General features: G+C 40.7%; 1 protein-coding gene across 1 annotated transcript; it reads right to left on the bottom strand.

Moving 5' to 3' along the window:
- Positions 1 to 776: 776 nt before the first annotated feature.
- Positions 777 to 24033, bottom strand: si:dkey-234i14.6. Its single transcript, XM_035395221.1, has 5 exons — positions 23142 to 24033; positions 13675 to 13851; positions 8618 to 8827; positions 3559 to 3772; positions 777 to 2981 (listed from the first exon to the last, which is right to left on the bottom strand). Exons 1-5 carry the CDS (start codon positions 23622 to 23624, stop codon positions 2803 to 2805), a joined length of 1263 nt encoding a protein of 420 aa, XP_035251112.1. The 5' UTR covers positions 23625 to 24033; the 3' UTR covers positions 777 to 2802.
- Positions 24034 to 25853: the final 1820 nt, after the last annotated feature.

Genomic DNA, 25853 nt, shown 5'->3' with positions numbered 1-25853 from the left:
ACAATTCCCAAGTACTGGCATGTGCGATATAGGGTAAGTGGTTGTTCTAATTTAAACATTGCTGCTGCAATTTTAACTGCACAGATGGTATGCAGTGTGTTTGCCTGACTGCTTCATCTAACCCAAAGGCACTCACTGCAGCAATAAAGAGGGAATATTAGACGCATCTTTAGACACAAATTGACAAATCGTTGTCAAGCACTGTCACAATTCAAGGCAATTTAGCAAGCATTCATTGTCAAGGAGCTTGCATTTTTAAAATGTCTACCTTTAAAAGAAACATCCACAACAAAATAGATACTTGTATAATGAAAAGAAGTATCTTGGCACCTCTCCAAGCTCTCAGGCTGATGTATTGAATTCAGCAAGGTTTTGCTGCTTTGAATACATATTCATATCACTGTCAAATTGATTATATTTAAAAATAACCCAGACTGCAGCATTTCAAATAACAGGCTTTCATTCTAATCTGAAGGAGCCAAGCATGTTCAGTATATTTATTCCTTATTTATTTTAATTTGGGATAAGGGAAATAAGGGCTGATACAAGGTGTTGTATGGGCAAACGGTATTCTGGAGCAAATGTGTTAATTATTTACTTACTCTTACTCGGTATCTGTTTTTGTCTTGTTTACATTAAATAAATAAAAAAATAGACCCAACAATTTTAGCAATTTGTGAGATTAGTCTCAAAAATCCAATCATACTCCATGAAACAACAGCTCAATTAACAATATAGAACAACATGAGAGGGAAAGGACAGTAATATCCCGACAGTACTGTTCACAATATCAAACACAGGAAATTTTATTGAACGACATCCTTGATATAAATATTATTACATTATTTACAATTTTTGTATGAATTCCAGCTGAAAAAAGAGTTAGCTTTCTGCTATTATCCATGAGGCACTTCTGTAATGGTGACGTCTCCACTTTCATGGTACTCCATTGAAAATGTGTTGAGGTTGGAATGATGATTACAGTGCAATCAATCAAAATGAGGGCCCTTCAAGAGTTAGACCTTCACTGAAACAATATGCTTAACAATACAATATTAATGTCCTCTTATGTACATTAAATGTTAGAGGTGTAACCTATATTAATGTATTCCAAATTCAGCATGAACTGTGTGTTATTTACAAGTTGAGAGGTCTATATAAAAACATTTTCAAGGGCTTTCATCAGAACGAGGGTATATAATTTCTCTGTATGGACCAACAATGCCTGTACATTTTTTTAAACATCAGCTCAGGATCATGATCTCACCATATTTATTTTATTACCATATAGCACTGTATTATCTCATATTAAAGGGCCAAGTAATGTGTGAAGCATTGTGTACTCTTAACTGAAACCAAAAGCATCTTCATTGTGGCAGCTTCAACCCATTTGCACGGGAAAGTTTGGAATATTCCACTTTTTCCCAGAACCAACAGAATTGCAGGATTCACAGCTGAATTACCAATACTCCAAACATTAAGAAAAAAATGAATTTCCACTTTCAAGTTTACAACTTTCTGCACATTTTACAGCATACATCCAGTGGCCATACATAAAATTGTATGCATAAAACGACACATTCAAGTGATAAGTTGACACATTTTGTAATACAGTATATACAATATATTGAACATATAAAAATATTATTTTGGTGGTTTACTTTGTGGATTAATATTTTTGGCTGTAGGTTGGTAGTAAATATTTTTGGCTACAGAATTATAACATAATTACACTGGATAGCACTGGTGCAAGAGTACTGATGATATACAGGATGCCAGATTCTGCTGCCTACAGTGATCAGCATTCAAAGAAAACAAATTACCTTTAGAAGCTTTACAGTCTGAAAGGGCTGCGCTGAGAAGTACTATAAATAGGACCCTGCATATTTGGCAGTTGGATTTTGAAGCCTGTAATTCAGATGAAATCCACTATGTGGCTCTGCAGCCACTCTTGTTGAACACATAACAGGTTTTGATAGATTACTGAATGATGAGAATAACTGATAATTGTATAATGATTAATAGTTTTACCTATGTGAAAACATTTGCATATTTTCATCAGTTTTCTTTATGAATATGATGCAATGCAATACTATTGCAGTGACGGGGATAGTGTCTGACTCACGCTTTAGGGTATTTTTGAATTACTATTTGAAAGTTGAAGTCCAAAATGAAGAGCTGACATAATATTATTGTAGTAGTAAACATTAATGTATCACTGGCACATATATCCAGATCAGGAAATGAGGTGGTTTTTAATAAGTTTTTGTCAGGTTACTTGCTGCAGAAATTATATTTGCATTTTGGTGGTCTAAATTACAGGCTATAAAACAGTTTGTGGAAATACTGGGCCTTATTTATAGAAGTGTGTTCTAGTGAACCAGTTATAGACCGGGCAGACATGCTAGACCACGCATTACCATAGGAACACAAAGAATCAGGTGCATCAGGACTGAACATTTACTGTATAAACCGTATTAGACACGCATAGCTACAGTAATGTATTGAATAAACTTTTCTTTATTATTACACAATGTATTTATGTTCTTGAAATCACTGAATTGCACCTATTAATTGAGTAACTGCACTGAACATCCCTCAATCATCCGAGGTGCAAGAACGTTTTTACACACAGTGCACTCCAGGTAACCATTGACGTCACATCTTTAATCAGTAGAACAAGACTGTCAGCTATCAGCCACTGCGACCACAATAAAATGTACAGTACGATGTACTGCACCGTGTGCTATGTGTACAGTGCATGTTTTCAGGAAAGGCTGCACTGCCAAGTCACACGCACTTTCACTCAAACATAGTCGATGCCAGTCCCGTTTGCCTAAAGCTTTCAGCCACCTGTTTGGAATGCTGGATTTTGGCTGAAAGGGCCTCAAAGACATCATTCTGATCGAGTGCAGTTGCAGTCTTGTAAATAAACGTTCCTAAAGACTCCAGTCCTCTCAATCCCACGTTCACGCCGCAGCCTGGAATCCAAGGGAAACATAATCTCTTAGATCTTGTCACATTTATACAGTGGATCCAACTTTGTTCAAGCGTTTTTTTATATTTTTATCCAAAATTACAGTGAAGCATCTGCGTTTTGTTTCTGTGTGGAATCCGTATCATCCCCCCCGCCCCCGTGTCCCCTTCTCCAGCCCACAGACCTTGTCAGATGGGTCGGGTGAATTAAACTGGCTGTACGGTATCAGCCAGGTTTTTGTCACTGCAATCCCTCTCAGAAGGCAGATTCCAGGAACCTCTAAAGAGCTCATTTTCTTAGCAGTTCTAATTTTATCATGATCAGATATGGGTAGAAAGAAGCCAGCACAAACAATTGTGAACTGTGAAACACATTAACTCCATGTGGCGTGCAGTGTGAACGCTAACAAGCTAAATGTCCAACTGGAAAGTATACAGTCAGAAGTACAGAAAGCCCAGATACTGTATATGCAAAGCATGGATGGTCTGTACAGTACAGTAAAGTTATGCTACATATTGTTATGCTGCATATTGTGGCTGTTTTTTTGAGAGCTTTACTTTTTTAGTTTAGTTTGTTGTTACCTGTGTCAAAGTTCAAAACCCGGGCGGCCTCGCCTTCGATGGTCACAGCCACGTTGTCTCCCTCGATGTAGGCCGCATTGACCCGGCGATGAGACAGCATTATCTCAAACAGCCTGCGACTGCACTGCATGTGATGCAGCGTCAGGTCGTTCAGACGTGGCTCAATGTCCGTCTTGTAGGCATTAAAGGACTGATGGAATATGTTCTTCATGATCTGGAGGACAAAATGGTTCATTGTTATACATGATAGCTTAACTAGGGCTTAACTGTCCCAAACATGGAGCTTCTCCACCCTAGCGGTGGAACGAACTCCCTGTTCCTCTTCAAACCAGGTTCCTCTTAGTCATTGTCCATCTCTTCAGACTGTACCTGGACTAACTATCACTACTCTGTAGGGCACTCCCAATATAGGATCACTCTTATTATTTGAATCCTTCTAATTTGTTCCTGTAGCACTTTCATGTTATACTTGTACCTCCATCCAGCACTTATATTGCACTTGTATTGTTATCTTGATGTTGTGGCTCGCCATGCCTCCTAGTTTGACTTACCGTAACTTTCTGACCTAGCCTAGCCCATGCTTACTGTGTGAACTGGACTTAATGTGTTCTTGGCTATGAGTAACTGTTACATAATGAGTATTGTACCTTATCAGACCTGTGTTTTGTAGTTGTTCCAATGACCTTCGGTATGCACTCATTGTACGTCGCTTTGGATAAAAGCGTCTGCCAAATAAATGTAATGGAATGTAATGTAGCTCTTGGAACATGTGGTGCTACTGAGCTTATATTGTCACTCTTGGCTAGGCATTCAATTTTTGTACAGAATTTCTTTAGGGTGAATACTGAATAAGTCCATGCACTTATTCATGTAACGCCACGTTCAAAGCAGGTTTCCAGTTCTGCATTCTTAGATGCTTAATTGCCCTTTTTGCTGCACCCTGATTGCCGGCCAAGAGCAGTGGATGTCTTTTACTGAGGGACTGGCTGAGTCTCTGATTCCCCATTGTTGAAGCATGTGCGAGAGGTGGTGGTATTAATCTTAACTAGCAACACCAGGTGAGTGTGATTAAAAACAGCGCTACTCTGGACGTGAAATGGTGTTCATGTTACAGGTAGCTAGCTAGCAAATGTTATGTACATATAGCCTACAGCACATTGTATATTTGCTGAATAGGTTCAAAGCACCCAAAAACGTTCACTTGCTAGCTAACTAGTTTCTATATTATAGATAAGTGGGTAGTTGAAAGTAGCTTGTGTGCTGTTAGGAAAGAATTGTCAAAATTTCCGTTCTGCATCCATTGTGAGGGTACCTCAAGAAGAGTTGCCCTCACAAGAAGAATTGGCACAATTATCATATCAAAAATACCTTTCAATATCTGTCATGTTTTGTACACTTTGTGGCCAGAGCTTGAAAGCTCACTGTAATTCATTTGAAGTATTTACATTGCTCCATATCGTATAAATATGTACAATACGAACTCATTTAATAAGCCTGCTTTTTTGTGGTTACTTGTCCCAGGTTCCAGTGGTCCTAGTGGGGAGATGTTGCACAATCGCTGCATATGATACTGACTGATAAATTGACAAGGTCTTTATGGCATGAATTTCCCTTTCCGCAAACTCTTCAGGTCAGAGCGAATATCCTCTGACAGCTCTGTGTTTACCGTTAAGAGACAATAAACCATAATATCCTGATGGTGTCTTTGAGTAAACAATGAATCCTGATTTCATTAAAAAAAAAACCTGTTCCAGTTTAATTTATCTGTACGCAAATGGTAATTTCATATTTCTCTCAGCGTCATCTCCTGCTGGGAAAGTGCGTCAAGGGCGATGATCCGTGGCAATGTGTTGCACAGACGTAATGTTCCTGTCGCACAGCAGCGGATGATGACCGTGAAGACCCTCCGCCGCCCCAAACCCTCCCCCAAAGCCTCAGCAAGATACGGCTCTCACTCGCCTGCATGGGCTAAATATAGACCAGCTGAAGTCCGCCCTTACCGCTGACACCCCAGATGCCTCTAATGGAGCAATTTATCTGGCCACTCAGGATTGATGTATGTTTGGAGTCTGGAGACAGCAGCGATGTGCACACATTTGGACTATTCATTTTCCATTCATCACTCCCTCTGGCCTCCACTCCTCTAAATATATTAGCTACATTAATACCCACTAATGACAGAGGTTACCTTATGCATTACAAGGGACTGTCACCCTCTTTTGCCCTTTTAAATAGATACTGCTCACCAGTGGCATTAAATACGTTTATACGCTACATGGCCAACATCTCATCCAAAATTATGGGCATTAATATGGAGTTGGTCCACCCTTTGCTGCTATAACAACCTCCATGCTTCTGGGAAGGCTTAACACTGGCTGGAGCACTGCTGCAGGGATTTGCTTCCATTCAGCCGGAGTAGCATTAGTGAGGTCAGGCACTGATTGGGTGATTAGGCCTGGCTCGCAGTTGGCTTTTCAATTGATCCCAAAGGTGTTGGATGGGGTTGAGGTCAGGGCTTTCTGCAGGCCAGTCAAGTTCTTCCACACCGTTCTTGACAAAACCATTTCTATATGGACCTTGCTGTCTGCCCAGGGGCACTGTCATGCTAAAACAGGAAAAGGCCTTCCCCAAACTATTGGGGAAGCACAGAATTGTCTAAGATTTGCCTTCACTGGAACTAAGAGGCCTAACCCAAACCATGAAAAACAGCAACAGCCAAAAGGGGTACCCACTTTCTTTTGGTCATATAGTGTATCAACAACCAGCCCAGCTGAAGCACCTTTCCTCATATTGTAAGAACAACAGGACCTTTGTGAACAGTAATTTAAAAAATTGAAAATGAATGCGCTCTTAGACCTGCACCAGTAAGGTTTTTCTGTCATTCCATGTCACCTGTACAGTGTATATTCTTAAGAAAATTGTCATTAACACATTCCTGATTTACACATAAAGTATATGACAAGTATTTGTTCTCTCCATTTGGTTTGTCCAACGCCAAATCATTAAATACACTGAATAAATATTGATTGAACAAAAAAAAGAAACATTCCGTATTCATGGTGCTTTTGGTCCGACATAAAGAGTCGGCCATTCAGGTTACAGAAACCCGGACAGTAGATGCTTTCTAAAGAAGTCATATGGACAGCACCCCCTCGCCATAATCACTGTCTCCTAATTAGGTTTAAAGCCACAAAATGAAAAGAAGATGGTAACCAAGAGACAACAAAAGGCACGGATAGAGGTCCTTTGTGAAGCCAAAGAGAAGCTGAATCATCGCAGGAACAAAGACACAACAGGAGATTCTGCGTCGTGGATTTAATCATATCTCTGGTTTGAGCAGAGTCCCGTCCAGCGCGCTTTCGATAATGGCTCCCCTCGTCTCAGCGCGTCAGCACTCGGTTCCGCGCCTCGCCCGTAACCAGGTAACCGCATGTATGTTTTCTTGAATGGAGAGGTTCGTTGTAAAGTATGCTCCGTCTGTGATGACGGTGGCTCGTTAAGCCGTGCGCATTTCCTCCTGCTCTCCCGGTGACTAAGAGAAGCTCCACGTCAGTCCGGTAGAATGTTTCTGTTTAACTGTCACCTGAAGCGGACTGGAGTGCATCACACCGCTACAGCAACAGTCTGACATTCCAAAATAGTTGCCTTCCTTACGTGATTTTTGCAAGTAGTTTACGTGTTTTCTGGGTTTTATGATCAACTCACAGATCTTTATTTATTTATATTTTTTTGGTGTGTCAGTTAAAGGTTAAAATATAGCCTATACTGGTTCTGCCTATATTCTGATTACAATGTGCCCACTTCTAAAAGTGCGCAGCAGCTGGTACTGTTTCATAGGGGGTTCAATATGTACTGCTATCTGCGTTCCCCTGGGTTCTTTCCTACCATCCTCAGTCCACCTCACTGCACCTGGTTCTCCTCGGTAATATTTCTGTCTGATCCTATGGGTTCCCACTGGCTGCAACATGTACCCCTTTCAGAAAGGGAGAGCAATCCATGAGTTTGAATAAAACGGGGTAATTTGCCATAATGTTACAGGATATGTAGCTGGGAGATGAGTGACAGAAGAAACACTGTACTAGCTCTGCCCTGGAAATCTTTAAACATTACTGATGAATAAAACTGGAAATAGGAGTCACACAAACCTCATGACCAAGTGCAACAGTCCAGCACTCTAGTCATTCCAGACCTGGGTCATATTTGCAATCATTTATCTTTTGAAATGAAATTAAATCACCCTAACATACAATCGTACAATCAAATTGTATTACGAATGTTGGTGAAAAGATTGTTCTTTTGAAATTGTCTGTACTTTGATATCAAATTACCTTTAAGGACAATTTAGTAATTAATGGTTCTTAAATTATGTCAGAGGTTAAGGCTTTGCATGCTGCATACATCGCACACTTTCTAAATTAAAAATTTTCAAAGTAAGTCACCCTCACCAGAGAGATAAGAGGGTATTTAATAACAGCAAATAGAATGGCTGCACCTCCCATAATCACTGCTGCATAATACCATCTGCTACTTCAGAGGCTAGTGGCTTCAGTGGCCCAAAGCTGTTTATGTTCAGATCTGTGGGCAGTGCTTTGTAGAAAGCACACAGATGCAATCAGTTCTAATGTGACGCAGTGCTGAGTGGTCTCCAAAGCATGGTATTTAAGCTAGTCCTCAAATCCTTGAGGCAGGAAAAGGACTCCGCTAAAGATAATAAAGAGGAATTAGATGTCCTGTGTTCTTGGGCTCATGCTCCAGCTCCTTACCCCAGTGATTTAAAATTTAAAAAAAAAAACAATCTAACAGACAATCTAACAAAAGTTGAGTAATAGTGGTTATACCACATACAGGATGAACTCATTTGAACCGCCATGCATTCTCACTAGACGGCTGTTTCCCTGCAGAAGAGCTCGTGAACTGTAGCCCATTTGACATACAGTACGTGTTGCTATGGGATTGGACAAATAGCAGAGCGACTCGCCTTTCCTGATGTTGAACAGGGAGCGAAAGAAACAAAGCCAAGGGTTGTAGTTTAATCGCGGGGAGCGCCGATGGCACTCACCGCTGAGTTGGCGGTGTGGCGCAGGAAGCGAACCATCTTGGAGTCGGAGGAGGGACAGGCCAGGGCCATGTAGCGGTTGCGGAAGGTCCCGTAGATCTTCAGGTGGAACCCTGGCTTGACCGCGGAATTCCGTGACTCCCTGGCGGTGTCCATCCCGTACGCAGACAGGTCAAAGTACAGACTGTGTGCCTTTATCTCAGGTGTGGGAACCTGTAGAGAGTGAGGAACCCCAGGTTAGCACCTCATGGTGGTCAAAATGGAGTGGTGAGGAATTTTCTGCCTTTCCCTCTGACTGCAGATGCACAGTAAAATGTCCAGTGTCAATTCAACTCTAACAGTACTGTACATGTGAGTTCAGTACGGATCATATGTACCATATGCAAGAGTTGATTTAACAATGAACATTTTACTGCCTGGTCAGCAACCAAAACATGTAAAATACTGGTGGACTGCAGACTATCTGCTGTTTCTGTTGTGTTTCAGTGACCAATTTGTCATTGATTAGATAGAGGCCCCACACTTTGCCTCTAAGGACTAAATTGGCTGCTAACCATAAAAAACCTGCAGACACTGCTGCCCTCCAAGACTTGAGTTTGACACCCCTGCGTTAGAATGACAGAAAACAAAATCAGAAATAGCTCCCAAATGAGATATGATGGCACTAACATCTCCCTGCCAGCATTCAAATCTGCACAAAAATCAGCCTTTTCGGTTTCTGGCCTGGCATCTGAAACAGGATGCACCTATGGCAGGAAATTAGTGCCACTCTCCCAACACAAATATTCAAGGGGGGAAAAAAGCACTCAGTATGATAAATAAACAGAGTTGGGCTCGATTCCAAAAAATGGTTCCCAATAAAAGAGATGTACATATGTTCTCACATTGTTGATTTGATACATTTTAAATCATGCTACAACATGCAAAAGCGTATCACTGGGGAACATATTTCTGATAGTTTGTGGAATTTTCCATTGCAATGGGCCTCTGTTTACATAATTATCCTGATAATTCTCAACCAGCCTGTTTGGTCTTTAATACCGTGGCATTCAATCTCCATTCCATTCCAGCGATCACAAGGCTGTGGACAGATAATCCGCTCATAATGCATTTGCAGCCTCCTTCTCTTACTGTGATAAATCATCTTTGCAATCCGTCATTATCAACTTCGTATTAATTAGCTTTGTATGCGGTGCTGTCCCTATGCAGGCAGTTCCAGGCTTTGTTTGGCTTCCCGGGCACATTGGATTCAAGTGGAACTCCTGCTTATCTGCTGAATGACTTTACGGCTTTGCCATTTCCTCTACGCCTCGTCTGATTTCTCCCATGTTCCTCAAGATGTCTGCCGTGAATTTTACAGACACGCAGACTGAGAGATTCTTCAGATGCAATAAGCAGCCGCTTCACTGAGACGGCCGTGTTTATTTCAGAGCCTGGCGAGTCCAGAAGCGCAAATCTTTATCGGCGGCTCCGTGTCACAGGTGTTTAGTCGAGATCGTTAGACACTGTTTATACATTTTTAATTCTGCACATGCACATTCATTACAGTGACATCTGTTAGAGCTCCCCCTTTGATGTTGTGGTTGGTGAGCTAAATGGGAAAGGGTAAAAGGGCACAGTGGCAGTGTTTCCAGTGTCAGAAGATGTTGGAGCAGTGATTCTGACATTGCTACTCTTTAAATAATTTGTGTCTCGGTAACACATTCATATTCAGCGACAGAACTAGACAGACATATTTATGGCATTTGTTTCTGTCATTAGGAAGAGCCAAACCACCGATATGTAATCATACCTCTGAATTGTCTGCTGAAAAACTGACTACAGGGTAGTACATTGCATTTTTAAGGACTGTTCAGCTAGTGTCATGCACATTGCCTAATAAAATATCCATGAATATATCATTTCTGTTTTGTAGAAGAGGTCTGATGGATTTGTTGTGAACGATATCAAAGTGTAAAAAAGTGATTTATTACCAGAAAAAAGATGGAAAATGTCAGTTGATAAAAAGTGATTTCAAACCCACAAGTCTGACAGAATATATTTTTAATTAATACCTCTGACTACAAATAAAGACCTCAAACAAATCTATTCAGGATTTAAACCTGCATTACCCAGGACAAATTGAGCCTACTTCAATTGGGTAAGTGCAATGTTTGATGTGTCAAATTCAATGATCTGTGCTAAATAGATGGCTGTGCGTCATGTTTCCTTTTTAGTTGCGTGTGCTTTTTCCCCTGAGCTCTTTTTAAGTTCAACCTCCTTTCATGTAAGCTTGAATTAAAACATCTTTTTTCACATCAAAGGAACGGTGGTCGACCAGATCAATCAAAAAGCCCTTTATTTAAACAAGTCCTGCAATCTAAATATTCCATGAAGTTACAGAAATGAGTAGATCCAGTAGATCCACGCACTGGCAAGGTGAGGAAAGAGTTGACAAGTCAGTCAGTTCACCTTCGCCATATTAATCTATGGCATTAGATCCCTTGTTTCTCAAGCAGATGCTCTTACGAGAAAGCCCTGCACTGTGTGTATAATGGTCTCTTAGCAGCAAGCTTCGAGGACATGATAAAAACTTGCAGACCTTTCCTTGAACCCATTATTGGGATCTGCTTCTTCTCCAAGCCTCATAATAAACTGTCACTCAACCGTCTATTAAAGAGCCTTGCTGTGGTCTATGCAGAAGGACAGGCCGCAGTCTGCAGCCGCACAATTTGGCAGCAGGGCAAAAACTAAACTCATTTAGTCCCAAAGCACTGGACCGTTCAACATTTGCGGTCTGGGGAAAAGCTGTTCCGTGCTTGTATCTCTCCCCAACCATTTATTATTCACTACATCATTTCATCAAATAAACTGTTGCTTGTGTCCTTTTTCTCTGGGCTGGGCTGCCTGTGTGGGCACTTGATTAATGGCGTTGCAGATGTCCCTTGCTTGTATATCTTCCTTTCAATTGACTCTGCGTGACCTGGAGCATAGTCTAATTCTAAATCAATTGGTTGAAAAGAATGTATTCAGAGTAATGGCATATATGAGAACCAAACACATTTGTCACACTGGCGAGAGCGTTGAAGAACAGAGGGAGGTGGCAGTCTGCATTTTGCTCAGTCTAAAGACGCGATATACATTTCTGCCTTTGCATGTATTTAGGAGTTTTACCTCCATTCTGTCATTTTGGAAATGGTAGAGGTCTTTAGACACATTATCTCATTATCTCTTTGCCTTCCATGCTTGTCCTGCCTGTTTGAACACACCCATATATATCCCATGATGCCTCTTTCATCAGGGCAGAATTCTGAAGTCTGTCATTGGTGGTTTTCAAGGTGGTGTTCCAAGAGTCTCACCCTACATGAAAAGATTTTTAAAACGAGCACACCAGTAAGCGGCTTCATATGAATTTGAGTTCAGTCAAGTGCTTGAAGCAGATGTTGCTTTTGTATTTATTGTTTAACCACTCTCTGTCACCAGTTATAATTCTCCTCTCTATGGTGTTTAATGACTGCAGATGAATTGCACATTTTCTCATTACTATTCTATAAAATGTCAATGATCGTGCAGGCGGTAGGTTCGCTGTGCTTGCAGTGTAGAGAGTCCATTGATTCCTTGGCCTTTGTACAGTCACCAAGTGCATATTTAGTGGAATAGAACATCAAGAGAAAACTATTTCCTGGATGCAGAGCTGTTGAAACCAACATTATGTCATCACACAAGATCCATCCACGAAAGAGATCGCGTCACTAAATTTTGTTTCCTCCTGTAGATAATTAGTTCCGCATCGCATTTAATTGCATTGCTGTTTATGGTTTCCAGCACTGTGCTGCGTTCCCTTTCTCCTTCCCTTCAACGTATTAACCTCACGTGTCCCTGTTCCCTCACCCTTGAACTTCTGATGTGGCTCTGAGGCCAGAGGTGCATTAATGGCCTGCATGATCAACCAGAATTATGGAACACAAGGATGTCATGTTTACATCCCGCACAGTATTTAACATGCAATGTGTCTCCCCCTGCGCCTCCGCCATTATAGCCCAAAGGAATAAAGGCTGTTATCCTGCTGTGCAGTCAGCAGCGTGGAGACAGAACAGACTGATAATTACAAGGTCATAAAACTTTCTACCGAGGAGGCTGTCCTTGCTGGACTGTCATTTCTTAGAACGTAATGAAGACTATAAAGAGAGATGAAAATATCAGATTCTTTGATGAGGAACAATACGTGCATTGCAGTAGCCATGCAATTAATGGCGGCGTGCCCTTTAAGGAGAACATTACAATGTCCTCGTTATGTCAAGGTGTCTGGCAGCTTCGCCGGAAATGTAATAGCAGACATAAAAATGTAGCTTTGGCATGAGATACAGTTTTCCTTTGGCAGATAACAATAAAACCCTGTGTAATAAAATTACATGCAAAACACAAACAGCGTCTCGGATAATCCCGTTTCTGTCCAAATAGACTGCCCTTTTCCACAGAAAAAGTGACCTTCTCCAGCCTCAGTGACTGTCAATCTGAGTCAGCTGCTTTGAGGGTAAATGTGCTGGCTGACTTTGGCTCAGTCTCTGTAAGATGACTCTAAAGGAGACCAGATGGGGTCTGTGTGTGTGTCTCTCTGTGTGTGCCTACAGTCTATGTCAATCACCGCCCACCTGTCTGTTTTCTGTAATGAGACGGACCGCGTTACACCAGCTCATCTGTGGCCTGGAGGATTACTGAGAGCCACGGTCGGCTAACTGTTGACAGAGAAAGGTATCATCTTCCCAGCTCATCCATATTGCTTAATTATTATCATGCTCTGTAGTTCCTTGTGCTGTGAGGGACTAACACCTGCTAGAGCTGGCTAAAAAAAGAGAGATAGGAAAGCAAAGAGATATGAAGAGGCCAAGTCATGAGTGCCATACTTTATGTCCATAATATAAGCTCAAGCATGATAATACATTCACCCAAAAAAAGGCAAAAGTGAGATATGCTACCCATAATGCTGTGCTTCATGTCATAAGAGTGCAACAGAGGCAGTATACATTCATATTTATTGACAATAGGTGGTTATCCCTGCTGGGCAGGGCACAGTGGGTCACCTGTCTCTGGTCCAGTCTCTCGATGGTGGCGTTGGCGCCGTAGGCATTGCAGGACTCCACGATGTAGTCGGAGCTGATCCCCAGCACGGAGCATGACTCCCCGCAGGAGCCGTCCGCCACCACGATAATGCGCGGCCAATCAGGGCCGGGGATTCTCCGCAGGTAGTCCTCCGTGAACTGCCAGGAGACAAAGTGTTTTAGTGCTTGTCTGTTAGCGGCGTAAACCTCAGGCTTCACCACAACAGGATATGAATTTGATTCTTAAGGCAACGCACTGATATGTGGCAACATCACAGATTTTGCTCTGATACAGTATGAACTCAACATGAAGTTGAGAGTGCAGAAACTTATTGACGTCACGTTTAACAAAAGAAAAAACAGCATTATGGTGAGCTTAAACTGGAAACATGAACAATGATGTTGACTGTTGCTACAGAGCAAACTTCTGTATGATTATTTAAATAAATATTTTGCTGTGATTCATAATGATACGGGTCGAGTTCTGCAGGTTGTATTGATTGGATCGGATCGTTGCCCTTTGAATCGATACATCGTTCCAGATCAATGTATCATTACACCCCAAATGTCTACTGTCTGCAGTGGGGACTGTATCAATGGCACACTAACTTTGCAATTGGGTCATTTTGCAAGCTTGCATTGTGGATTGTAGCAAATATGGACATGTGAAGAAAATAAATTTAATTATCATCATCATGTCATCATCCATATTATCATCTTCATAACAAAGACTAAACAATGCTTTACAGGCTGAGTATAAAACTTCTGAAATACCGTAACTGAAACTCATTATTAATGTTTACACTGCAATAGTGCTTCATTATAGTTTCCTTTTCTCCCTTTGAGGAGACCTGTAGTTCAGTTTTCATGGTTCAAAGCAATCACATTAATTCGCGTCTTGCATTAATCGCATCTTAATTTCATGTGTTGTCGAACGTCTGGAAATCTGAAAGCTATGAAAAAGCAATCAGAGCCTTGCACCTGTGCAGGCTTCAGATTGCTTTTTTTTTTTGGACCTGATTTTGTATTTCTTACCTCTTCATAGAGTGAGCGCACAGATAATGAAAACTTAATAGGAAATTGAAACTTCTCCATGTTATGTTAATTGAGTCAAATATTGTATGAAAAGGGGGAAATTGAGGAAGAATTTAAAACAAATGGCTGTTAACCTGGATGAAGAGATCTATTATTCAATTTGACAGTGGCAGTAATGAAGTTCCCCATTAAAACTGCCAATCCATAAAACCCTCCCGCTGCTGCATCATATTAGACCTGTCATCCAGTGTATTTGAGTCATTTTGCTGTTGCCATGCATTCACATGAATTATGCCTACTGGCAGTCAGTATAAAACCAGTCAGACCAGGTCAAAACCTAGTATATGGCTGGACCTAACACACTTCATCCGGCCGACCAATGGTGTAACCTTATAACTCGGCCGACCTATGGTGTAACATCAATCATCACTCACTCACTCACTCACTCATTCACTTAGTCACTCAGTCACAGACATTCGTGCTTGTAGGGCTGGCCCCGCTGTTGCGGTCCAGCCAAAAATGAAAATGAAGACTACTGTATATGAACATGTGTTATCTCCAGTCAGCCTGTAAAAATGTCCTTGATCAATATGGCACCTCTTTGTCACCCTCACGGGTTTAATGAATGTTTGCTTTGGTAGCGGTGATGCACGGAGATAGATCAGTTGATCCACCAGTGCTGGGCAGTGCAGGATTAGTCTAAAACAAACAGTGAGAGAAATCCTGGCCCGTATTTGCTCAACAGCCAAGGAGCTAACGAGTGACGGTCAAACACCAGCCAACATGAAGCCTGTGTAAACCAGCAAAAGGATATCCTGTTTCATTATCAGCAATGAAGTCCGCTTGCAGTTTATCCTGACAACGTAATGGGAAATTAAAGTAAACAAGGCTCTGTGGAATGAGTTGCTTAATTGCACAGGGGTGCACCTTGATATGTAATGTCTTGATGTCTTCATTATTTACACTTTACTATAAGCATTAAAGCAGGGCCTTTCATACTGTACTTATACTGGATGAAATAAAATGTATTGTCAATGCATACACAGTATAAAAGCAAAACACTGAGTAAAATATTGAAATAATATACATTCTCATCATTAGGAACCATAGAAATTCCTAGTCATGCCTAGTGACATCATAACCAGTGTTTCAATCTGATCACGGTAGACATTTTATTCTCAGAAAGTAATAGATAAAATGCAGGTACATGAAATTATCCCATGAAGGATTTGTTAAGAATAAGCTTGTCAGCACAAGCCAATATTACGTAGCAGTTAGAGAGTTGTACCCACAAAGTATAACATGGACACACCAAACACATCTCGAAATATTATTATAGAGAAAGGGTTTTGTGCAACATACTATTTACTGTTAGACAACAGAAGAACATCAGTAATACACTGGCATTTGACAGTTTGGCAAAGGATAGGGGGCGTTCTCTGCCAAGAAGGGGAGATGACAGCTTTGAGAGCTGGCATAATAGTGCCATTCATCAGCAATAATGTTTCCTTAGCACACTACAATGAATAAATAGAATTTAATAACTAGGCAACCCGTTGTCCTAATTTATTAATCGTCTTAATTTAATTAACTGTGAATTAACTCCAAATAGGCATGGACTATATTATGTAGCACAATTGTAAGATGCAAGATCATTGTCTCACCCTGTGAAGACACCTCAGTACTCGCACCTAGCTCTATGGGAGCCTACCAGAATGGAGACACCTTTTTCCAAAACAAAGGAATTGATTGGTCAAAGGGTGGTGCTTTTATATGTTTCCATTCGTTAGCCTGAACAGGGATGAGGTTAGCTGTGCATATGTTACCATGGCAATATTCCCCAATTGAAAGTGAGTCAGCTTCACGATACGGAAAACCCAGGGTTCAATCTTGGACCAACCCCACAATCCCACTTCGCAGTACGCCCCCCAGGTCTGGCTGTTTGTGGTTGTGTTTATTTCCGCAGCAGAGTCTTACAAGAAATATAATATATGCTTCTTCTAAAAATGAACCTTTTGAGTGTGTTCCTGTAAGGGGGAAGAAAAGGCTTTTGTAAATGCTTGAATGGTCCTCTGCAAGGTCTCTGTTAGGGGGAGGGTGGGGGCGGAGGCAGGACCGACAGGATTCCATTGCCTGCGAATATAGCCCTGGCTCCTTTTGGTGTAAAACTGATTTTATCTGGTTGCATTTCCTGTCTCGGTGAAACAACACTGTGCACAACAATCTGTAATTCTTGAAAGCTGCACTGCTGAGCTCCATGCGAGTCACCCTCCTTTAGCTGTTCGTCAATCAGGAGACACTGGTGTGTAGAAGCATGGAACACATCGAGTTTAATAAAGCCTATTTCCCTATCACCAATTTAATATCTGCATTTAACATATGTATCCTGTTTACAAGACATTTTAAATTGTGCAGCATTTACTGGTTTCCCAGTTTCTTTCCATACCTTTCGATATAAAATTGTTTAGGTAGGAAAGAATCTGCAATCTTAGGGAACACGTGGTATTTTATGGGGTTATGCCTAGTAGGCAAGTTTCATTTTTTATCTAATGGAAGCTGTGTTTGGCCACTGGGGGAGAATAATGAGAATGGGGAAAGACACAGAAGTGGCCAGTTAGCCTTAAAAATTTGCAACCTGTTCCTAGGTCACCCAGGAACCCACATTTGGAAGAATATCGTATTGCCATTGTAAAGTATTGAATGTAGAATATTTAGTCATATACCTTCATTTGTTGACAGGTCTTTCAAGCAACTAATTAGACAGAGCTTAACCATATGCTGTGGTAGATTCTGTGCCATAGTGCTACGCCATGCAAGCTGTTCTGGTGGCATATGATGGCCCAACATCCTGTTAAGCGATTTGATATTGGTATCTGAACAGTTTTTTGAACTGTACTTTCAATGATCATTGAGGTCAAACAGGTACTGACATTAATTATATGTAAATCACTTCTCAAGCTTTCAAAACTTCAGCTCACAGGGTGGTGTTTATCTTCTGTATAGCACATAAAATGAAACAAGACTATAGCCCTTTGTAGTGTTCCTACACTTTCCTCCTACATGGAATTTTCATGTGCCTCCAAAAGGCCACAATGCATCACTCTCAAACTTCACTTCTCATAGATACTGGTGGAAAGACCTGTTTTAATGCTCCACCAGTGTGCATGTGAGTAAACTATTGTATATCAGGAGGTCACAACTGTTCCTAGAGAGACAAGGAGTATGTTATTTTTAGACACAAGCCCCATAAATTGTTCATTTGCATGAATAGATGAAAAAAATCATTGTCCACCTAGACCAAAATTGTCCCTGTTTTCATGGGGATGTTATCTCATTAATGAAAGGTATTGTAGAATTTTTTAATTGGACATTGCCTCTGAGATTAAAATGGCAGATGTGATGATAATGATCATATTTCAGGGGATTCTGGTGCACCATAACTGCTGAAAGGCAAGTAGCCTCATCGCTTCATTGACATTCACTGTTCCTCACATCTAAGAAAATTAGATATTTGCAAATAGCTTAAGTTTCCCCTACCTCTAATTCATAGCTGAATTTTAAAGAAATGATATTACAAAATGCTGATCCACATCTGTCATGTAGTACAAGACTTTGACTCAGAGTAACTGCATTTTGAATATGATAAGAGTTACCAGCGGTCATGCCAAGGGATGCATATGAAACAAAGCACAATTACGGTGATGATTCATCTTTTTTGCCGCCCCTGCAGAAAGCTCACAGCCTAAAAAGGACCAGCTGGCAGACTTCTGTTATACTGTAAATTACCCAGAATCAAAAGCCAAGAATGTCTTCCAAAACGCTTCCGTTCCAAACTACATGGCAAATTATGTTTTGAAATGTTAAATGAAGGAGCTGTCAGTTGCCTTAACGCCACTTTTTTCTAAAAATGACCTCTGGGGAAAGATCCAATTTTTGAGCAGTCGCTGTACGTGCGGTATCGATGCCTTGAACTATATTGGATGTAAAGCCAATCGAAACTTTCCTTGCAAATTGACCCTCCAAAAACATTAGCAAGGAAAGCTGAAAAATTCAATTGTTGCCTCCTTCACACAAAACCATTACTTGCGAACATAACACACATCTCTCCGCAGGGAGGTATTGATCTCCACTGAGAATAAAAGACGGTTTAAAATAAGAGAGCTAACTCGCTGACTGCCCAGACTGTAGTGTAGGGCAGGCACTGTGGTCGCACTGGTTTTACCTTTTCTCTCTTATAAAACCTTGGCCTCTCTGACCTGGTGGGAAATAAAAGCCACTTAATTAAATAAGAAAGACCTGACATACCCGGAAGGCAAGTATTACCCTCATAATGATCAACGTAACAAGCCGAATGACTGCATCTCAGGGAGAGCCGTATTCTCTTCAAATAGAACTATAACAGGAGATAAAATAATGGCTCAGCTGAATCCTAATAAGAGTACATACAGATGAGAGTACTGTGCCTCAGTACATATATTTGCATGCATGCACACACAGACACAAGCACGGTGCCAGACATACTTTAGTCCCCTTTGAATTAGTGTGAACTTGGCTGATAAACTGTGAATGATTATGGTTACAATAGACATTTTACTGTGTGTGGAATCAATACAGGGAACCGCAAATGTACACATGTAGATGCGTACTGTACGTGCACTTTTTACGTAATTATTCTACCCTTCAACAGTGAACATAGCCCCTCCCCACATTTTTTGCCTAGACTATGAAGAAGGTTACACTTCTTACACTGAAACGTCAGTCTGGATTATTTGTCCCTCGCCCTGTTCTGTTCTATTAAATTATATACACGCAGCTCGTTTTGAGTGCTCCAGTTTTTTACTCAGCTGGTCTCAGTTGTCTTGGCAAGGAAATCTGATAACCCTTTACTTGAACCCTGTGACATAAGGCTGATATAGCACTGTTATATGCTACAAAATGGCATAGCATGATGTCAGTTTATGTCAAATGACATAAAACTGGCACTATTTTTACTGGTAAATGTTATGACAGTAACATAACTGGTATGCCATCTTATGTCAGCCTTATGTCAGTCGTAAGTTTGTGTTGCGGGTGTTTTGTTTTTCCAGTTCATCATCAGATTGGCATTTCTATCTCTGGTTGCTTCATTTGAAAAAGCCGTCATATGCCACTTACCAGTGGAGACTAGCTTGTCAAACTTGTGCTTGGTGTGTTGTGTATAGTGATTGCTTCGTTTGACTTTTTGTATTTGACCCTATTTTGTTTGATTTCGATTCCCATCTAGCCCTGACCACTGACTCGTTCCCCTCGACCCCGATTCTTGCCTTAGACCTTCTGGTTTGTTTTCCCACGTGATTTAGTGTGTTTGACCATTTTCTCTTGTATTCAATTTTGATTCTTGTCTAGCCCCTCTGTTTTTTTTTTTTTTGTTTTTTTTTGGTGATTGGATTTCGTGTTTGACCATTCGCTTGTTCTCAACCTTGACCCTTTTTTTGCCCTCTGCTCGCCGTATAGTGCTCTGGTTAATTTGTGTGTTCCCAGATGGATTACAAATCCTCCCATCGGGACACTACTTTGTTATTTTGCTTTGTTATGTTTCCTTTATTATTTTTGAAGGTTACACAGTGTGGAATTTTAGATCTTCGTTGGGGGTACGCTATTTAGCCAATTGGTTCTCAGACTGCAGACGGATTGCCTCGAAGCTTTGTGTTCAAAGCCGCCCCATGCCCAGTAATGCTTCAAACACTAGTCAGGTTTTGTTAGCTCTGGACAGACAGATACGGACCAGAGTTACTCATCGGTCTGCAGTACATTTCCCTCACCCATTCCTCACTCATTTCCCTTATCATACATCCTGTTACGGTCTGACCCTTGACCAGGTCATAACAGGATGGAGTAAAGAATTTACCGGAAATTCTTTATAGCATATTATTGGGCCTCCACCCTTACTGCTGTTTTATGGTCTTCCCGTGGTGGTGTGAACACACAAGTAAGACCTAATATGTTCCAAAATATAACCAGTCTATTAGAGCAGGGGATGAATTCACACCAGATACCTAATTCTGAAATACTCCTCCAGTGTGTCCGCCGTCGGTTGTGCCCCTGCAGGGGTGTAGTGTGCTTGCAGTTCCAGCCAACGCTCTTTGGCAGCTGCAGTGTAGCGTGCTTTATTGGCTGGGTTTCAGGGCAGGCACTCATCCAGCATGATTAGATAACATGAGCATTTGATACATCATTACGTATTTGCTTTTCTCAGTCAAATTATAATAAATAAAACCAATTTTTAAAAACAGATATTTGTTTTATTTTATGTATTAATCAGTTCATTTATTTTGTTAAATTCACCCTTATGTTAGTCCAAAGTAATAACCGAACCATGCAGTTATATAAAGAGTTCTCATTTTACCCAAACCCTTGAATGAATTTTGCCTTTATATTAGCTGAATTTTGAACTTCAAAGTTTCACTGCTTAAAGGCGCAGTATGTATGTTTGTTTTAGAATACTTTTGTTCATAATTAGTTACATTTCCTTCGCATCCTGACAGATATCAATAAATTAAAAGCTCTAAGAAAAAAACTGGTCTCTGTGACTGCCCCAGGCTCCAAAATCAGGTACTCCAAATTTCACCACACCTGAATCTTTACGACCAATCTGGACAGCTCTCTGCAAGGACACTTCCCTAACTGCCTGTAAATCCTGTTGCGCATTCACAGTGCTGCCAGGCCAGAGTAGACAGGGCAGGGCTACACAGATAAGTGCAGAGTTAATGCAGAAAGGGTGCTAAAGCTAGCGTGCTAATAGAAAACAATAGGTTGAGATTCTAGACATCTAAAACAAGAATGGCGCAGAAGAATCTGCCAGAATTACCAGTTCTGCCTTTGCCTACAACAGCTTATACTGAACAAGAAAAGGTTTTGACCAAAAATAAATTGAACTTAGCAAGAGACAAGACAGGAATGAACATTGGTTTGGCTTTTCAGGGATGGCAAGAGCTGGCTAGATTGGCAGCACCAGAATGATGTCAGTCACTGATGCAAACACAAGTAAATCGACAAGTAGCTTGGTAGCTACTGGCTTGGTTGCAAAGTTACTTGCAGCTGCTTCATCTACAAATGTTATAGGTGAAATGTTCTGTATAGCAAAAATTATATATAATTCAAAATATAGTCTGTGCATCATTGCCAACTTTCTTGTTTTTTTGGGGGGTTTTTTTAGCTTTTCTACAGATGCTCTACTCAACTTCCTACTTTTCATGCTGTATAGCTATGTCCTATCTCCAGTACTCCAGTCAGGCAGTGTGCGAGCATGTGTTTGGAGGGAGGGGCCTTGGAGGGAGAGCTGAGGGGAGGGGGTGGGGTGTGGCGGATTTTTTTTTCTCCAAAATTCTTGCTAATTTCTCCAAATTTACATGCTTCACCTCTAAGTTTGTTTACAGCATACTGATTATAGACAGGATGAATCCATTGAACTGACGCTGTGTTGAGTATTATGCAGCCATATCAGGAATTGTCGCTGCATCATTTATCACAAATAGCCTACATTCAGGTTGCCATGTTGATGGTTTTAGTTGCTCCAGGTACTTTTATCCACCTGATAAGCAATAATCATCCAACCATGAAAATGAACCCATTTAATTAGTCTTGCATAGGATCCTAGCCAGTCTAAAAATAAATGTTGATTGTACAAAATGACCTAGTAATAAGAGGAATGGAATATAAATTTATAAAATAACATGTTTGAGATTCACATTCATCCTTCAACTCTTAATTTAATGAAAATGATCACTGAACAAAACCAACATAATTTAGTTTGTTATGTCCATTCAATTATATACTATTTGTGTGAAAATAATCACCTCAGTGAATGTGTTGTTTTATACAAAAATGCAAGCTGTAGGAAGCTGTGGTGTGTAATAAATTTAATTCTTAATCACTTATTGTCAACGGAGAAGTTTTTTTTCATGAATGGTTTTCAGTGTGTTTATGATGCATAGGATCTTAATCAGCCACATTTAAGAAATAAAAATAATACAGGAGATACACACCGAATGGCTTGAAATATGCCTGTATTTGTATTTGCCATGTATGCTTTAACCAGTTACACAACAAATTAATTATATGGCTTTGTGTAATGGACTTTCAGATTCTAGTTCAGATTTCTACCCGTCTACCTTCCAATACAAATATAGACGTAACCAGCAAATATCGTTAAGAAATCTTCTGACGATTAATTTGAACGCACTACCGGTTCCTATTCAGCGAAGTTGTCAGTCATCTGCAAATGCCGATAACTATATCTATACTTAAACAAGTAAATAGCCGTGAAAGTTGCATGTGGTTTAGAAACTATCAGTTCAAGAATATGAATCTCCCATCGTCTGAGAAGGTCACATAGACACACTTTTTTGTTCTTAGTAGAAACAGGTACGGCTTACCTTTGTCCCCAAATGGACTTTGATGTCAATCGTCTGTTTCTTTTGCTCCAGAATGCTTAAGAGATATTCTTGAAATACACCAATTTTAGTGAAGAAATGATCGTTGTGCCAGCACCCTTCCATATTGTCAAAATCCACCCCCAGTCCGAGGAGAAATTTTACGCTTGTGGGGTCCAACGCGATTTGCTGAGGTCTACAAAGAAGAGCGGTCCTGTAGCGCTCGTCCAGCACCGTCAGTTTCAGCACCTTGCCAGAGCGGACAGCGACAAGGGCAGCGGTGAGGCCAATGGGACCTGAACCCACAATAAGAACCGACACCCTCGCTCGCCATTGCCTTATCCCATCTAAACTCACTTTCACGACCACATACACGAGTACTGCCAGTAAAGTACTAAGTGCAGTGTCATAAGCCAAAGCTCTGTACTTCTCTTCCATACTGCTGTTGAAGCGGTCTCCGGAGCTTTCCATATCTACCCCGTTCATGGTATGACCGTACGTTAAAATTTACCACGTACAATGCATATTTGTCGAAGGGCACTATTTAAGATATTTTTACACATAATTGTCGCTCTCGACGTTTTTCATGCTTGACAATGTCCCATTGTGACTTGCAAAACCGGTTACGGCAAGTGTTTTGAAAAAGAAGGAAATGCAATACTGCTATCCAGTTACGAATAAAGATAACTAAGGAGCAGCAGAGTGCTGCAGAAGAGCTAAAAAAAGAAGAAAGATTTCTTAAAGTAGGCGTCATTAAACGGCCGCGGTAAGAAAACAGCGTTGAGAGTCCTTCCTAACCCCTCGTCTTGCCGTTTAGTTCGCCCAGAAGTATCAGCTGTGCGCGCAATGCGACTTGACAGGACTGCAGCAGTGCTTCCGACTCGCGCTTGCTGTGGAGTTCTTTGGAATACAAGGTCTGAGAGAGAGACTTGCGGGATCGTTGTCTTGACCGGATACTGGGGGCAGCCTGTTTTTCTCATGTGACCATGTTCACCACTTGCGCTCTGTAATAGTAGAATACTAGTACAATAAGCTGTTTTTTTTCTTTGTTTTTTTTTTTTTTCTTCAGTTTTAGTTGAGGCTGTCTTCTTTTAGAGTGCGCATTTCAAATTCCAGATTCCTTTGACTAACGAATCATAAAAATAATAGGCTGTTCTGAACATATGACTTCAATTATCTGGGCTATGAAAAATTGTTATGGATTTATATTTTTCCATGTAGAACTGTTAAGCTTCACAGTTAACTTGTCTTTTTTTCAAAATCATCAATCACATACGGTATATCACCATGGCACCCATAGCACTGTGCTGATTATGAATATTATGAGGATTACAAGCAATCAGAACTCAACATGTGAAGGCTTTCCTCGTGTGAGAATGTGTATATTCCAAAAAAGACAACATATACTGATAGTGAGCTTTTGACCATAATGATATACTGTCATCTGTTATTCACCATAATGTCAATTTCTGCCACAACTAATTTAAAAAGTCAGCTGAAATTTGGTAGAAGATGAAATACAGGAACTTGGTAATATTGGTAATAAAATGATGCAACTTAATACTGTAGATGGAGCTGACAAACTCTAAGCAGCAGATTTCAGGTAATGTGAGCTGGATCAAGGCAGCTGGTAATATGACTTCGGCCACAACAAAGACAATGCAATTCTGTGGGGAAAAAATCTAAAGAAAATTGCTTGTGTCAAGGGCAGTAAAGGCCCTTGTTTATGATGCTAGCACAGAAAGCAAGCCCACGAGAAAGGAAATTGCATTCTGTCCTTCTGAATAACTGTGTTTCACCAGCTGAAATCACTGTGAGATGTTTTCCTTTATTCTATTAATGCGGCATGTGCAAACCTGAAACCATAGCAAGACCAATCAATCCTTGAGCATTATACCCTGCAGGAGTAATATAGAAAAACAAACCTTATCTGAGAATTTTGCCAATTTTTGTTTTAATGCCAAACACCAGATTGTATTTGTTGGCCAGCCCCATTTCTTGTTTAATTCAGGAGTGCACAGCTAGCCCATGTCCTCTGAGGCACATTCTGTCAGTCACTGGTTCTGTTCACCCTGATGCCCACCAGCGCACTGACAGATGACACACGAACAGCTAGCACAGTGAAGCTAGCACAGCTAGCAGACGCAGACAGCAGCCATTCGACTGACCCACAGAGCCACTCTTGTGAGATGGCAAAGAGGACAGTTTGTTAAATGGGACCATCCCTCCCGGGGTCAATTATAGGGGGCCTGAGCCACAATCAGCTCTAGTGTAGTCAAGATTAATTTATGGGCTTTGGGGCACATATACTGCTGCAGGAACTGGTACTTTAGTCTGACAGACAAACAAATAAACCCTTGTACATTATTATGCTCCCGCTTTCTCCATTTGAGGACCTATTTTAATACAGTTCTGTAAATAATATGCCAGCCCTATTTTAACATACATGATAATTATGATATATTGTAACCTTTCTGTATATTCTAAATGCTTGCATGTGTGCATTTGGCAGAATTGAAATCTGACGCCAATTTACCACCCAGGCTAATAATAGTACAAAACAAGAGAGGCAAAATAACTATAAATGTAGAAAGGTAATGGTGCATAAGTGCAAGATAACATAAATCACAGGGTTAAAGATTAAAGGCATTAAATTTCCCCAACCCCCCTCTGCCCATGCACACACACACACACACACACACACACAAAGCAAGC

The sequence above is a fragment of the Anguilla anguilla genome, chromosome 16 (assembly GCF_013347855.1).
Source record: "Anguilla anguilla isolate fAngAng1 chromosome 16, fAngAng1.pri, whole genome shotgun sequence".
Lineage (NCBI taxonomy): Eukaryota > Metazoa > Chordata > Actinopteri > Anguilliformes > Anguillidae > Anguilla > Anguilla anguilla.
This window is presented reverse-complemented; position numbering and strand designations above follow the sequence as displayed.

Coding starts and splice junctions, on each gene's coding strand:
- si:dkey-234i14.6 (XM_035395221.1), bottom strand. CDS start 23,624: ATGAACGGGGTAGATATGGAAAGCTCCGGAGACCGCTTCAACAGCAGT. Junction 8,828..13,674: donor AGAGACTGGACCAGAGACAG/GTGACCCACTGT, acceptor CACTCTCTACAG/GTTCCCACACCTGAGATAAA. Junction 2,982..3,558: donor GGTTTTGAACTTTGACACAG/GTAACAACAAAC, acceptor CTTGGATTCCAG/GCTGCGGCGTGAACGTGGGA.